This window comes from Panthera leo, chromosome C2 (genome assembly GCF_018350215.1).
Source record: "Panthera leo isolate Ple1 chromosome C2, P.leo_Ple1_pat1.1, whole genome shotgun sequence".
NCBI classification, from domain to species: Eukaryota; Metazoa; Chordata; class Mammalia; order Carnivora; family Felidae; genus Panthera; species Panthera leo.
The window spans coordinates 137,742,492-137,758,701 of record NC_056687.1 but is presented as its reverse complement, the minus strand read 5'-3'; the positions used below and the strand labels follow the sequence as shown (position 1 = coordinate 137,758,701).

Sequence of the window (16,210 nt, the reverse complement as noted above, 5' to 3'; positions counted from 1 at the left end):
ATTTAGAGAAAACTTTTTTTGACTTTTCTTAGTGCTAATCACAAATACTGTTGGAAAAACATGTCAAAAGCAGCCCCCCACACCCCCAAAAGCATTAAAATGAAAGAGCTGTTTAAAAATTGAAAATGAGTCGACTTTGGCTCAGGTCATGATCTCATGGCTTGTGAGTCGGAGTCCCGTGTTGGGCTCTGTGCTGACAGCTCGGAGCCTGGAGCCTGCTTCGTATTCTGTCTCCTCTCTCTCTGCCCTTCCCCACTCAGGCTCTGTCTCTCTCTCTCTAAAAATAAATAAATAAATAAATAGATTAATTAATTAAAAATTAACACTTGAGAATATTGAAAAAAATGTAGACAAGAATCTTAGATTTAGTGATCTTACTGAGTTGTGGGGTTTTGTTCCTTCATATGTAGAAGCCGGAAAGTACTTAAATTTTATAATTATTGACTTGTAAATGTCACACGTATAAACAATTTTAAAACCTGATTTACAGAACAAACCCTTTCTCCTTTGGTCATCACAGATATAGGGCTTCTGTTTTGTTTTTCTCCCACATTTGTCGGAGGTGGGGGGGCGGGGGGGGGGGGGAGAAGGAAACCTAGATGAAGTTAATCTTTAAATTCCCTTTTTCCAGATGCCAGGGTGAGACCTATTCAACTAAGACGGTCTTACTTCAGACATGTTAATAATATTCATTAAGCACAGCTCTCTTTTACATTCAGTCAGCCCTTGATTAGTAGTCTCATCCTGCCTTGTTGCTTTTGACCTACCCTTTAATAAGATCTCTGTAAGTGGCTCATTCCATCCGCTACAATTTTAACTGAGAGAACAACTCACTGCCATGTCTAGAGGCCACCTCATTGTGGCCTTTAGTAGTTGGACTTTTACCAAATCTCATTTTGCTGCTCTAGCAAGAGAACTTTTATCCTCATGAATCCAGCCTCTAGAGACCCAATGCTGAGATACAACATTCTATATATGAGAGAAGTGTGTCATTTATTCCTAGTTCACTTATGTTGGTGCGAAGTTTAAGAAAGGAGTGATTCACCGTGTGACTGAAACTTGAAGATTTTAAGCACTTTAAGGAAAGACTTGCTTTGAAGCTAAGTGCTGAAGTATACTTGAGCTCAGTGAAGAATTTGGAAATATGTTCTCCCATACACGACCAGAGTCTTCATTCACTCATTCAAATGTTGCAGCTGATTAAGGATTGTGTTTCAGTGGTTAAACAGGAAAAAATCTTTTATTTGCCTTTCAAATGGCATTTCCCAGTGGCTTCAGTTACCATCTGTTTCTGATAACTCCCCAGTTTAGCTCCAGCCTAGACTTCATCTCTCAGTTCCAGACCACATAGCTAATCGCAGAGCCCATATTTTACGTAGATGTTTTAAAGACTCCTGAAACGCAACATATCCCAACCCAACTGACGCTCTTTCCCCAGACATTTAGATCTCTGTCACTACCGACAGTTCTGGGGATGGAACCTCCAATCGTGTGTTTGCAAGAACCAGAAACCTGTGAGGCATATTTGAACCACCTCTCAAAGGTCATCATCAATTCTTGACATTTTTAACTCCCACATTAAGCAAATGTGTGCCCTCTTCTCTCTCTTCTTTGTCTTTCATCATCTAATTCTTAGCGTGGCCATCTCTTCCTTTGGCCACTGCGATAAGAATCCACTCCTCTGCTCCTCTCTCACTCTGGCTCTCCTCCCATCCAGAGTTCTTTGCTCTTGCTGAGTGATCTCACAAAAATGCAAAATTTGTGTGTTTCTGTGTTTCTCAAAGCCATCAAGCAGCCTTCCATTTGAATAGAGAGTAAAGAATATAATCCTTAACCAAGCCTACAAGGTTCTCTGTGCAAGAGCTGACTTGTGCCCAATAATACTTCCTGATGCCTGAAGGCTTCACATTTTGGGATATAAACAAATACCGCATAGTTTTCTGTACTGTGTTTACAGCATCAGCATCGCTTTATTGGAACTGGCATGGAAAGAATTAAACTAGGTAGACCCTCAGAATGTTGCTAATAATAGTATCTAAAGCATGGGCCTAAGACAGACTCTGAGTGAAATTCTATGAATTAATGACCACAAAAATCAAGATTTTTTATTTATGAGCTTAATATCTGTGCCCTATTTAGTCTTACTTGTGTCCTTTGCAAGGTGAGCCACTATGAAGTTGTATAACAGGTTGTTTTCCATGTTCCAGTCTCTTTTGGACTGGGAAGAAGAGCTACGTCTGTGGTCTTTGGAGTTAGACAGGTACACACCGTGCATTGCCCTTACTATGTGGTCGAGTGGTTCTAGCTTCTAGAGTCTTAGTCTCTCCATTTATAAAAAGCTCACGGTCAGTGTCATTCCCTCATAGATCTTTGTAAGGAATGGGTGCGAATGTTCATATAAAGCCTTTAACACACTACCTGGCACAGATGAGCATTCTGTAAATGCTTCAAACAAACATCCACTGTGTAAAGGAACAACAGGGTTTCCTTAATGCATTCATAGCACACTGAGTTCCTCCACCAGACATCACTCAGGAAAAAGAAACCCTCTGGCCAGAATCCCACCAAGGGCTACTGAATGCTCACAAGGGATACTGTGCTATTAACACCTCACCATTTGTGGAAGTTTTCTCTAAGCCTTAAACTCTTGGGATTAGAGTGCCTAACACAACTCCTGTACCCATGGTCAATCATGGAAAATAAATATTTTTTTTATGCAAAAGGAAGAAATTTTGGTATAACAAGAAGTCAGGCATTTATGCATGCCCAGACAACTCAGTCTTCTGGAGTCATTGCCATTGTTTCTTGCCAGCTCACCCTCCCTCCAAAACTTAATCCAAGGCCATAGCCATTTCTTTCTGCAACTTTGGTTGTAGGAAGCTAAAAATGACAACAAACACTTTTTTTCTGCCTACCAAATATTTTCCTAAGTCCAAGAAGAGACCATTATTAGAGCAGTTGGGTGATTTTGCTGGGTTTTGCCCATAAAATGTCTCACCTCAGATCTCTTAGGTCACAGGAGTATCTTGAGGTGGGTCCAGTTGGAATAACTTATCTTCTTTAAAAGTATTTTGTTTTCTCTCCTTCCTAAACCCACAATTTCCCAAAAATAACAATTTATTCACAATTTTTTTTTATTTCCAGAGTTCTAACCTAGGCACCAAATTGATTTATACAGATGAACATTAGCTTTCTTTTATTTTGACCAAAAAATAGCCATTTATTTTTATTATTGAATCCCCATACCAAGAAGCCTTAGGTACTTTGAGATAATTTACTTCATTGAATTTATGAAGGCTTTGCCGATTTTTCTAATCATTGGCATTTTTCCTCCTGATTTTGTAGATGTTCTTTATATAATATGAAATTTAACCTCTTTGCAGTAGGATTTGCTAGTATTTTTCATATTTTTTCAAATGTTTTTACTCTGGTATTTTTTATAGAGGTGTGTAAATGTAATTTATCAGTCTGACTTGTCTTTGTTCTATTCTCACAACTACAAGAACGTCTGACCGCAGTTCTGCGAGTCCTTTGTGAATGAATGGACAGCAGCTGGAACACAGGTGGATCATGCCTATAAGGGTCTAGGTTCTTGACGTTATATGTGATATCATTCTTCATCTTTTCCTGGTGTACCCAAAGCGCTTCAGAAAACTGTTATGGTGCCCAACACTGACAAAACATCTGCCTCAAATATAAACCATTATTTTGTGAACCCAATAAATCCTATTAGCAATTGCATGTTAATTGCATGTCTTAGAAGTGATCTTTGGGACACGTCCATTAAAGTTGCAATCAGGACAATTCTCAAATTTAAGAATTAGAGACTAAAAATGCTACAAAAATGGGATGCCTGGATGGCTCAGTCGGTCAAGCATCGAACTCTTGATCTCGGCTCAGGTCACGATCTCACATTTTGTGAGATTGATCCCCACAGTGAAGAGCCTGCTTGGGATTCTCTCTCCCTGTCTCTTTGCCCCTTCCTCCCTCTCTCTCTCTCTCTCTCTCTTTCTCTGCCCCTCCTTCACTTGCCCAAGTGCACATGTGCATGTGCTTTCTCTCCCTCTCTCAAAATAAACACTAAAAAAAAAAAGAAATGCTATAAAATTATAGAGGGAAGCCCTTCCTTCATTTATGGAAATGTAGGGAATTTAATAATTTTTCCCCAATGGAAGGTACTCTTTTTCAGCATATACAGGGTATATTTTATTATGTGGGTTTTCAGGGAGGAAAATGGGTTAACAATGTCATAATTAATTTCTCTATATTGTTTTAGAACATAATATATTTCATTTTGAAAGGTTAAAAATAGTGTTAACAGAAAATAGCATTCTCCGAGTACTGAAAATTACTATAGGAATTTAGTCTTTCAGATAAATCTTAAACTGCAGAGTCATCACTGGAATAATTCATTGCATTTCCCAGATTTAAAAAAAAAACTTGTTATTTATCAAAATTTTTAGAAAATGAAACAATCTTGATATTATTCCTTTGCTTCGTTCCATGCAAAGAGAGCGCCTGTAAATAGCACAATTTGCAGTTGATGATAAGCTTCTCCCTGAGAAAAAAATAATAGTTTGTGTTTGTGCCAGATGCTTTTCCAGCATTAAGTGCCATGAAAATCCCCTAAAGTGTGTTCAGCAGATAAGGCAAAGTGCCAAAGAATGGCAAAGAATTAAGTTGAACCCTGTTCACATACAAAATCCATTGAGACACCATATGCATATTTCCATTTTAAAATCAAAATGTGAAATTAATGCAACATGCGTTTAATCGGCACCTATTTAGAGATCCATCCTAGGTTCTAGGGACAGAATGATGAGTAGCATCAGGTCTTTCTCTCTCTGTTGAGAAATTCACTCTCTACTAGAAGAAACAGACATTTAACCCTTCCTGTGTCAGTGACAAGTGTTATAATGCAGCCATACCCAAGACTGCAGGGAGGAGGTAACATGTGATGAGTAGATATCCACCAAGCAAGTAACCGTTCTCTAGACAGAGGGAAGTTGTCATGCAAAGGCTTGAAAATTACTTCTTGTGGTGGTATTTTCTGTAAGAGAATACAAGGGAGGCCTGTCCCTCCCTGATCTACACTGAAAGTGGTTGTCCTCCCTAGAGAGCAGACATCGTGACGGTGACCCCCCCCTTCAGGACCCCACCACTAGAGGTCAGTGAGGCAGCTGTCTGGATTCCAAATACACATAAACCGTGGTTTCACAGCAGGAACCAGACAAAACCTCTCAAATTAGCTCCTCTCACTTAAATAAGTACTCTACTTTATCACTCACGTTACATACTTGAAAACATTAAATAGTTAATGTTTAAAAATCATGAAGTTTGTAGATGTATTGAGAAACTTCGAAGAGGTAAGTGAGTCCATCTAGATTACTTTTTTCACAACTACATAAGTACTTAGTGACAAGGTATTTTCTTTGCTTCTAAAATCAGAGTTACCTAATGTAGCTGAGAAATTGTGACATGCCTCTCTTCTTTTACTTTATTTTTTTTTAAATTTCTTTCTTCCAGTGCGTACTGCTATTGTATAAAAATCACTCTACTCTTGTGGCATTATCTCTTTTTTTTTTTCTATCTTTTTTTCTATTCCTGTGACTCTTACTGTTCATTTCTGTATTGAAAAGCACAGAAGACAGGAATACATTTAAAGTAAGGCATCAATCACTTGAGCTCAAAGAGAACACTCTTAATTGAATCGTGTTTTTCACTTTAGGGCTCAGTGCAAGTGAATTTTCATTTTTATTTGTAATGTAGTCATCCACTTAACATGTGAGCTACATAATCACAAGTTAAATTAAGTTATTAAATATTCCTTATGGGGCATGTAATTAAGGGAGAAAAATACCTGTATCACATCATTTTTCCCACTATATAGGAGAATTTGAAAGGTTCCTGTATCCATTGCAGGAAGGCAAACGTAAAACAAAGAACTACTCTTTCAGTTCCTTCTTCAAATGTTTTGTTAAGTGGAGTAGCAGAGAAGGCATTCTCCCAGCTTACCAGAGTGGTCTTTATGTGTCTCCTGGCTAGAAGTTTCCCTCAGTAAAAGAGCCGTGAGTACATGATGAAAGAAGCTAGACATGTCTAACACTAAGTCAGTTTGTTGCAAATAAAACAGTGGGCCATATACTTGTTATGGTAATGTTTTAAATCCTGTGCTTGATTTTATTTATTTTTTTCATAGAGTTGGGGATGCCCCACCCCCCCAATGTATCATAGCAAAGCATTCATCATAAAGGTAAAACTAATGGGGACAGAGGGCCAGGCTACAACAAAAATTAGAAGAACAGAGGTCAAAATTGCAAAGAGAAAATTGCAAGGACTTGGGAAGCACTTCTGTGAGACTTTAGAATTGTATGGAGGTCACCAAGGTTGATTTGCTCTTTTGCATCTATCCCTCTTTGATAGAAGTTCCCCCAAGTGCCTGTGTATAGGAGTTATTTTTTATTTCTTGTTATGTCTTGGTTTTTCTTGGGTGATACCCGTTGTTCATATTTAGTAAATGTTAAATTTTCAAATGATTAAATATTAATCTTAAAAAAACCTAGACTTTGGCTATTTACTAAACAAGGGCCCATCTTTGAAGAAAACGCTCTAGTATTTAAGATGAGTGGTTCTGAAACTTTGATATGCATTGTAAGCTTCTGAGGAGGTTTTAGAACTCAGATTGTTGAGCCCCAGCCCCATCATTTCTAACTCAGTATGTCTGGGATGGAGATTGAGAATCTGAGTCTCTAGTAACCCAGCTGCTTCTATGGCTACTGGTCTGGGGACAGCTCTCTGAGCACTATGTCTTTATTTCTATCAACGTTAAATGAAGCTGAGAGTTGATAATGAAAGAATTAAGATATAATAATTAAGACAGAATACGATAGAATAGAATAGAAATCTGCTGCTGGTATATACAAAAGTGATATTCAAAATGTTTAATTAGCCGCTGACCAATTTTTTTAAAAATCTTTTAACATTTGTTCATTTTTTGAGAGAGAAAGACAGAGAATGAGCGGGGGGAGAGGCAGAGATGGGGAGACACAGAATCTGAAGCAGGCTCCAGGCTCTGAGCTGTCAGCACAGAACCTGACATGGGGCTAGAACTCACTAACAGTGGGATCATGACCTGAGCCGAAGTCAGATGCTCAATTGACTGGGCCACGCAGGCACCCCATCTACTGCTGACCAATTTAAAATGCGCACTGGCCCTAACCCATAGGGCTGAGCCTGTACACACTGTTTTAGTATTAAACTTGAGTGAATGTACACAACATAGAAACAACTGCATGTAGATAAACCAAAACATTAAACTTTCCTGAAGTAATTTTTTAAAATAATTCTTAAAATGTAAATCTAAAGTAAGTGTTTCAGAATTTAGGATACTGTATCATGTTTTGTCATTTTATTTTTTTATCTTCAAAATAATAATCTAAGCCAAAATTAAAAACATGAGGTAACTTATTATAAAAAAAAAGGAAAGAGAGAAAGAGAGGAAGGAAGGAAAGAAAGAAAAAGAAAGAAGGAAAGAAAGAAAGAAAAGAAAGAAAAGAAAGAAAGAAAGAAAGAAAAGAAAGAAAGAAAGAAAATTTATCTGGCTCAGGTATTATCTGTACCCCCTGCCCCAAAATGGATCACAACTTCTCAATTAACTACACTTTACTTTTCTGATGTTGCATTTTAACATGATAACGTTCATTTAATTTTCATACAGTTTCATATGTGGCAAAATTACGTATTAAAAACTAACAAAGACTACCATGTTCCTTTTGAAATCATATGTGTTTATGAAAATTAATATTGGTTGTGGGAACTACATGTTTGTGCTAATAATAAATTTAGTTTTTAAAAATCATATTAAGATACCTTGTATTAAGGACACATAGAATAAAAGTGTACAAGGTATTGATGGTAATGAGATAAGATGATAGATGCATATGAATATTCACACAATATTATTCTGTGAGTTTCATAAGAGAATAGGGGTTTATCAAGAAGTCTCTTACTTGAGTAAAATAAATGTGTGGGTGTATGTGTGTGTGTGCGTGTGTGTGTGTGTGTGTGTGTGTGTGTGTGTGTGTGTGCATTTCAAAAGAATGAGACTTCTCTCCCAATTGTGGCCATTTAACAGTTATTTTTGTCTACTTTGGGACTTCAGTTACATTTAAACTTGAAGCCATTTTGAAATGCTGAAGATAAAATTTGAAGATGAGAAAGTATGACTGGCTACTGATGACTAGGATGTGGTGATGACATTTAAAGTGGCATCATTCTATTCTGCAGGAATGTGTGTGCATATCTTTAATGTCAGCATTTGCCTCTGGGATGACACTTGTTAGATTTCATGCTGTCATGTGCTATTTCAAGGGTGGTAGAGTGACGTTTATTATACAACACCCTAATATTACGCTCATTATTTAAAAGGAAGTTGTCAAAGCCCAGTTTCTATTGTTCTGCTCACTTCTTTGTGTACTATGATCATCTGATTCTGTTTCAGTCTCAAAATACAGAATGCTGAAGTGTGCCATAATGAAGTAGTCCACTTATTTAACCTTGGAATCATTCCTGTGAAAAATAATGGGTTGCTTGTGTCCGATGGTCCCCAGGTTTCTGGGAATGACTTGATTCAGAGGCTAATAATAGGAAACAGCCCCGAGGGAATATGAGGTGGTATGGTACATCCAGTGCCTCTCTGCCCAAAGGAAAAGCAGCTGAGGCCCAAAGAAACGTCTCTGACCAACTGCTGCTTTCAAAAAATCTCCCAGCAGGACTCCCTCTTAGGCTACAGCTTTGTCTGCAGTCACAGAAATATTAGATGGGGCTGAATAATTGATTCAGTCCAGGAAGTGGCTGAAAGGGATACAGGGAGCTCGCTGGATATACTTCCTTTGCACAAGGAAAACACCTTTATACCACACACCTCTATCAAGATGGATCAAGATTTATGGGGCCAACATGCAGAGACTAGAAAATTTATACCGGTGTAAACCAAGAGCAGTCCAATAAATCCTACGAACATTAAATAAAGGTCTAATGTAAAATATCCAGAAAGGGTTATCTGCCTACATTTGGTTTCCAACTTGTATGCCCAACTCCTCCCCACCACTTATGCCCTGCACTGTCATAATCATATTGACGCCTCCAGTGTTACCAACCCCTCTATACATTACCATTCCCCCTAAATTCTGTATGTCCTGATCTCTCCATAGCACTTTGGATCTTCTTTTTTTTTTTTATTTTCAAATTTGGGGAAGGCTTAGTTACCTTTTTTTTTTAATCAGATAATTTTTAATTGAAATAATTATTATCAAGATGCTTTGGGACTATTACTCAATTAACAAGTGAGTATACATTTTTATTATGTTTTTAATAGATCAGGTGTCTCACTTGGGAGGGAGCCCACCAACTCTTGTTTATTCTGTCACCCCCTTCTCTCTATGACTCCCTGAGCCATTTCACTGGATGGAAGCATTGGCTTAGCTGTGCCTGTCTGTGGAGAGAGTATTTTGGGGAGGTATAAATACTCTCTTCACTTGCAGGGGTTCCTTTGGAGTAAGTTTCTTAATATCCAAAATAGTGACATTCACCTGGTCCTATGGTGTGTTAAAACAGAGTCTTGCCTGATTTGAAATACTACTGAGAATGCAGATTTGCAAGGAACCTTAAAAAAAAAAAAAAAAAAAAAAAATATATATATATATATATATATATATATATATATATATATATATATATGAGGTATAAATGGAGATAGCACTGTTAATATAAACCCTGTCTTTTAATACATATTACATATAAAACATTCACTTCTATGTCAGGAATAAAAATGCGGACAGAGAGAAGAGAGGAACTTTGCTTTAAGAGAAAGTGTGTAGCCAGCTGTCTAGAGAAGAGGACCATCTATATTGTGGATTTTATTAAAAATGCATATTGCCCTCAAAAGATAGGGCCAAAAGAATCGATTTGTTAAGAAGGAGAACTAGGCAGGAAAAAAAAGGACACAACTCTGTTCATCAAAGTGGCATTCTTTATGTAGAATCAGCCCAATCCAACCTATCATTGGTTCTTCAATTAACTACAGCAAGTCTTAACTTCACATTTTGGCTCGCACTATGTCTTTTGATGTTATGTGTTGTTGGAAAACTCGTAACTGATGCATGAGTGTCCTCTCTGTTCAAACTGTTTCTAATATATGATTTCCTTGTCCAGTGTTCTTTCAATAAGGGTACCTAGTCCTTTGAGAATATTTGTCAGAATGATGCAAATGAAGGTGTGGATTATTTCTTTGCCTATTTACAAAAAGACATTATACTACAACCCTACTTACCATAATTGCTGTGACAAAGAGGACAGTGTGGTTATTATTTTTTCTGGCAAAATGGAGCCAGAACATGGAGTGGAACACGGATTTAAATAAGTCACGGGAAGCAATGGGTAGTCTGACAGACATAGTCCTCCACTGAGATTTCTTCTTTGTGAGGTATCTTTTTACGGGTTTTGAGCTGGGAAACTTTCTGATCTAAGAATATCTCTGCCCAGTCCCCTCCCACCCCAAGCAGCAAAGACTCCTTGTTTTCCAATAAGCATTAATAAATATAGGATTCTTTAAGATGACTTTCTATCTCAATTAATGTGTCTCTCCAGGAACAACAACAACAAAATCATGTTAAGAAAATATAAACTTTGGAAAATGTATATTACTGTTTAAGAAAAAAATCTCAGAAGGCACAGGTAAAAGAATTGTTGTGGCTCCATTAAGTAGTCAAAGCACATTGGAGCCTCCTGAACATGGACCAGGACATGAAAGATCCATGTGTTTAAGGAATGCCAGTCCCTTGAATTTCTCAGACTACCTCTGTAGGAAGCAAGGAGAAAGAAAGAATCAGAAAATTGCCCAGCTTGTGTGTACTTCATTTGGACTTAGGCAGTACATTTGCTTTTGAACTGTCGAACTTCAATTTCAGTCTCCAGGGTGCCCACTTCCCTTGTTATGTGTGAACTTTTCCTTGTAGACACCTGTTGGGGATTGTATTAATAAGACACATTGCAGAGAGAGAAAACACATTTCCTGAGCCAAGAAGATGAGAGCTACTCTTTTCTGGGGCCCTTGTTAATCTTTGGGAGCCCAGCATCCTCTGTGGCAGAGCCAGAGGAATATGGGTACAAATTTTTTTTCCCCACTCCACAAAGAAAATGTTGTTGATGTGTTAGTGTTCAGCTACATTTCTCTCAAGAGAAACAATGGAATATCTCTTACTTCTGTCCAGAGGTTTTAGAACTTGAATCCCATTGCTTTCTAGCATCATTCTAAATAGAACCCTACTGTTTGGCCACTGCCAGAATTAGCTTGAATGGTACCTATTATTGAAAGGGAGTCTGTATTTGCAGTAATACAGAGAATGCCAGTTTAGAAATGAGCCTGATTGCACGGTTCATTTTGTTCTCCTTTGTAGAGCCAGGCTGCGGCCCACTACAAAGGCACGAAACATGCCAAGAAGCTCAAAGCACTGGAAGCCATGAAAAATAAGCAGAAATCTGTAACTGCCAAGGACAGCGCAAAGACTACCTTCACCTCCATCACTACCAATACCATCAATACCAGCTCTGACAAAACAGGTTAAGCGATGATCTTTGTTGTTGTTGTCATCATCGTTGTTTGGGGGTTCCTTCCCTTGTCTAGACCCATGTCTGTTTCCTTATGTTCCTGCCGCATCGATTCATGCTTGATCCATCTTTCTGTGTAATGGTAATTGTTTCCCCCTCATTTTCCCAATACCCTTCAGCAACTGATTAAGATAATCACTAGTTATGTTGCAGATTTTGCATTTGAAACAGTCCTGTGGCTATTCTGGAGGAACACGAGAGCATAAAGGCATTTGAAGCCACATATTTGAGAAGTAAACCCTTTCAGTGTGTATCATTGACATCTTGTATGCCGCCCCTTAGCCTGTAACTGCATGGCAGATTCGATTTAACTGTGAATACACTGTAGCATATGCCAGATGAATCGAGAAGGCCCCTTCAGACAAGGGCATTATTACTGACAGGACTTATTCTCATAAATCCCAAACATTGCATTGTTTTAAGTAGTGGCTGTGTGAATCTGGCCTTGTTATGGCTGGGTAACCTTCCCTCTGCATACACAGGTAAGTGTTATTGATACCAATTATTCTTTTTTTTTTAATGCTTATTTATTTTTGAGACAGAGAGAGACAGAGCATGAATAGGGGAGGGTCAGAGAGAGAGGGAGACACAGAATCTGAAACAGGCTCCAGGCTCCGAGCTGTCAGCACAGAGCCCGATGCGGGGCTCGAACTCACGGACCGTGAGATCATGACCTGAGCCAGTCAGACGCTCGACCGACTGAGCCACCCAGGCGCCTCCCGATTATTCTTTTTAACAGAGTCTTCACAGTGAAATAATGGCCTCTGAATGGCCTCTTGGGACAGCTCCTGCAAATAAGCAGTTAATTCATGGCCGGGGAAGCCAGTGGGGTTTCTCTAGGCTGGCATTTTTAAATATAAGACTATTGGTCCTCAATATTTACAGAAAAAGAAGTCCTGTGTGACTCATGGCTGCATGTTTAATAAATCCTTTTCTAGATCACAATGGGTGGTACACGTCAGTTGTTTTCTAAGCCCTACAAATGACAACGGTTAGGAAGCATTTGTATCATCGTCAATAGTAGTATCTTAACAGAAGAGAATCTTCCAGCCATAACGGATGAAAATGTAAAATGATACAGTGAAAATATGGAACAGAATAAAGCAACTTTGTTATATGCCTTGCACATTAGACACCTATATATTCCTCAAAGGATCTGGAGAGATGCTTACTCCTATGTGAATCTATAAGGGATAATGTTCAGTACGAGTTCCCATGACATATTTCATGTCCTTTACCCGAGTGTTATGGGTAGATGCATTATGTCCCCTACTGCCTGAGAACCCTGAGTACTCTCTGAGGCTGAGTACACCTCTCATCTTTGTACCCTAGCATGGTGCAGCTACTGAGTACAATGTCTATTGAGTGGCTGCATTTTTCCCTCACTCCTTTGGTTCTCTGATTCATCCAGTTTTGTGTTACAATATACTAAAGGGAAAAAGAAGTGCTTGTCATGTTCGATTTCTTTGGTATCCAGAGCAAGAGCTGGATTATGCCATCTTATTAATTTAGATGTAAAACCTTATCGAGAAAGCATTAATCTTTTCTCTATTAGCTGAAATTTCACTGCTTTATTTTGGGGGCTGTAGGAGAATGAGCAGTAATGTAGCAGATGAGTGTAATTTCTGCTCCCAGATATTCAGGCACAAATTAGGATCCCTAAAGCCATGTTTGCCATAAATAATTTTTTTTTTGCAGAAAGATAGTGGGTAGTAAGAACAAAGAAATTAGCATGATATAAAGACACGGGATTTGATGTACAGTTTGTGCTTATCCCCAAACTTTTCTATTCTTAGATATTTTTATCAATAAAGGCTATTTGGGTTACCTTGAATCCTTTTGAAAAGGCAAAAAATCCTGTTAAGCTGAGGATTCTCATCATTTAAAAGTATATATGTACATGGAGGGGAAAGTTGCTAACTTGGTTTAGGAAAGACTCCTGTGTGTGTTTTCTCTGTTACATAGATGAGTTACGAATACATACCTCCATCCCTCGACCTTAGAAACTAAAATGGAAAGGATGGGAGTCATCAAGACTCTGTCCTTTCACAGGTTAAATGGAAACAAGTTTTGGATTGGGCTGTGGGAGAGAACCCACATGAAACAAACAAATTCTCAGTGGAGATTCCAGCATTTACCTAATGACTGGAATGGTGTTGAAATGGTGAAGTACCCTTTCAAGCTGAAGCTACAGAAAATTCTTCAAGGACAGAAAGGATAGCAAAGTCTGTAAATTAGTACAGATATCCTAAAGCCAAAGGAAGAAAGCTATGAGCATCAGAAGTACATTGCTTCTGAGGGGCTCAGTCGGTTGAGTGTCTAACTCTTGATTTTGGCTCAGGTCATGATCCCAGGCTTGTGGGATCAAGCCCTTTGTCCAGCTCTACACTGAGTATGGAGCCTGTTTAAGATTCTCCCTCTCTGTTTCTCTCTCTCTCTCCTCCTCTGCCTCTTTCCCCTGCTCTCTCTCTCTCTCTCAAATTAAAAAGCAGTGCATTGCTTTCCTAATACAGGGGGACCTTTGCCCAGAAAGAAAGGTCATATAGTTGAAAGACTAACACTTGCCCGATGTTTTAAGCTGAATTCTATCTGTAAATTGGCATTTCCACAAAACTATCCATGAAAAATAGCCCAAGAAAGCTCCTGTCTTTTCATCACCCTTCTTACCCATTTATTTTTTTGTCTTTTGTTTTTGTTTTTGTTTTGTTTTTTAGGGTGGGGTCTTTTTTTTAATAATTTATTGTCAAGTTAGCCAACATCTTGGCTTTGGGAGTAGATTCCCCTGATTCGCAACTTACATACAATACCCAGTGCTTATCCCAGCAAGTGCCCTCCTCAATGCCCGTCCCCCACGCTCATCAACCCTCGGTTTGTTCTCTGTTGTATTTAAGAGTCTATTATGGTTTGCCTCCCTCTCTGCTTGTAACTTATTTCCCCTTCCCTTCCCCTATGGTCTTCTGTTAAGTTTCTCAAATTCCACATATGAATGAAAACGTATGATATCCTTCTTTTTCTGACTTACTTCACTTAGCATAATACCCTCCAGTTCCATCCACATTGGTTTTTTATTTTTATTTTTTTAATATGAAATTTATTGTCAAATTGGTTTCCATTCAACACCCAGTGCTCATCCCAACAGGTGCCCTCCTCAATGCACATTGTTGTTAATGGCCAGATTTCATTCTTTTTCATTGCCGAGTAGTATTCCAGTGTGTGTGTATGTGTGTGTGGGTGTGGGTGTGTGTACACCACATCTTCTTTATCCATTTATCAGTTCATGGACATTTGGGCTCTTGCCATAATTTGGCTATTGTTGATAGCGCTGCTGTAACAGTGGTACATGTACCCCTACAAATCAGCACTCCTGTATCCTTTGGATAAATTTCTAGTAGTGCTATTGCTGAGTCTTAGCGTAATTCTATTTTAAAATTTTTGAGGAAACTCCACACTGTTTTCCAGAGCGGCCACACCGGTTTGCATTCCCACCAACAGTGCAACCCTTTCTCCACATCCTCACCAACATCTGTTGTTGCCTGAGTTGTTAATTCGGGCCACTCTGACCGGTATGAGGTGGTATTTCAGTGTGGTTTTGATTTGTATTTCCCTGATGATGAGCAATGTTGAACCTCTTTTCGTGTGTCTGTTGCCCATCTGGATGTCTTCTTTGGAAAAGTGTCTATTCGTGTCTTTTGCCCATTTTTTCACTGAATTGTTTGTTTTTCAGGCATTGAATTTGGTCAGTTCTTTATAGATTTTGGATACTAACCCTTTATCCAATATGTCATTTGTAAATATCTTCTCCCATTTCGTTGGTTGCCTTTTAGTTTTGCTGATTATTTCCTTCATTGTGCAGAAGCTTTTTATCTCAATGTCCCAATAGTTCATTTTTGCTTTTATTTCCCTTGCCTTCAGAGACATGTCTCCTTCTTACCATTTGTATTCCAAAATAAATTAGAGGTACCTATGCTGACAAATTGGAGTTTTCTTAAAACTACTGTGAGTCCTTTTTATTACTGTCTGCTTCTTCATATTGATTAGGAAGAAGTACAACCTTGAAAACGATATGGGTCTCTGAGCTAGTTTCCTAGAATAGTTGAACACTTTGGGGGCAGAAGGAGAGAGAAATAAGACTCTAGAATCAAGGATCATATATTTTTCAATAATAAATTTTAACCCTACTGCTTAATATGCAAGCTGTTTTGTGATTTGTGGATTTATACATACATAAAAGATATAGATGCATTAAATCACATTTTACTAATTTTACCAAATCATTCTTAATGAAAATAATCCAAGCATATACAAAAACTAATTGCCTTTAAACATGCTAAGGATACAATGGTTTGACAGATAAGAACCTTAAATAAGGGTGGACAACAGCAGAGAAAAGGACGAGAAGTGGTGTGGACTTCAATTAGAACATTAATTTGGAGGGTTTCCTGGGATTCTCAAAAATGTAAGAAATAGAGTAGTCATAATAAAGTTTCATTGAAAACCTACTTGATAAAAGTAATTTTGACAGACAGTTTCTGTTAAATTCCTA

The 16,210-nt window shown here is 38.2% G+C and overlaps 1 protein-coding gene across 6 annotated transcripts in view; it reads left to right on the top strand.

Annotated features, from left to right (window-relative positions):
- The window catches only part of ZNF385D (zinc finger protein 385D), a 1,208,478-nt gene that overhangs the window by 1,117,642 nt on the left and 74,626 nt on the right, over nt 1-16,210 (top strand). For all 6 annotated transcript variants that reach the window (XM_042955767.1, XM_042955771.1, XM_042955770.1 and 3 more), the window contains one exon: nt 11,457-11,619. In XM_042955767.1, coding sequence (XP_042811701.1) covers nt 11,457-11,619 — 163 coding nt within the window. The remainder of the gene's footprint in view (nt 1-11,456; nt 11,620-16,210) is intronic.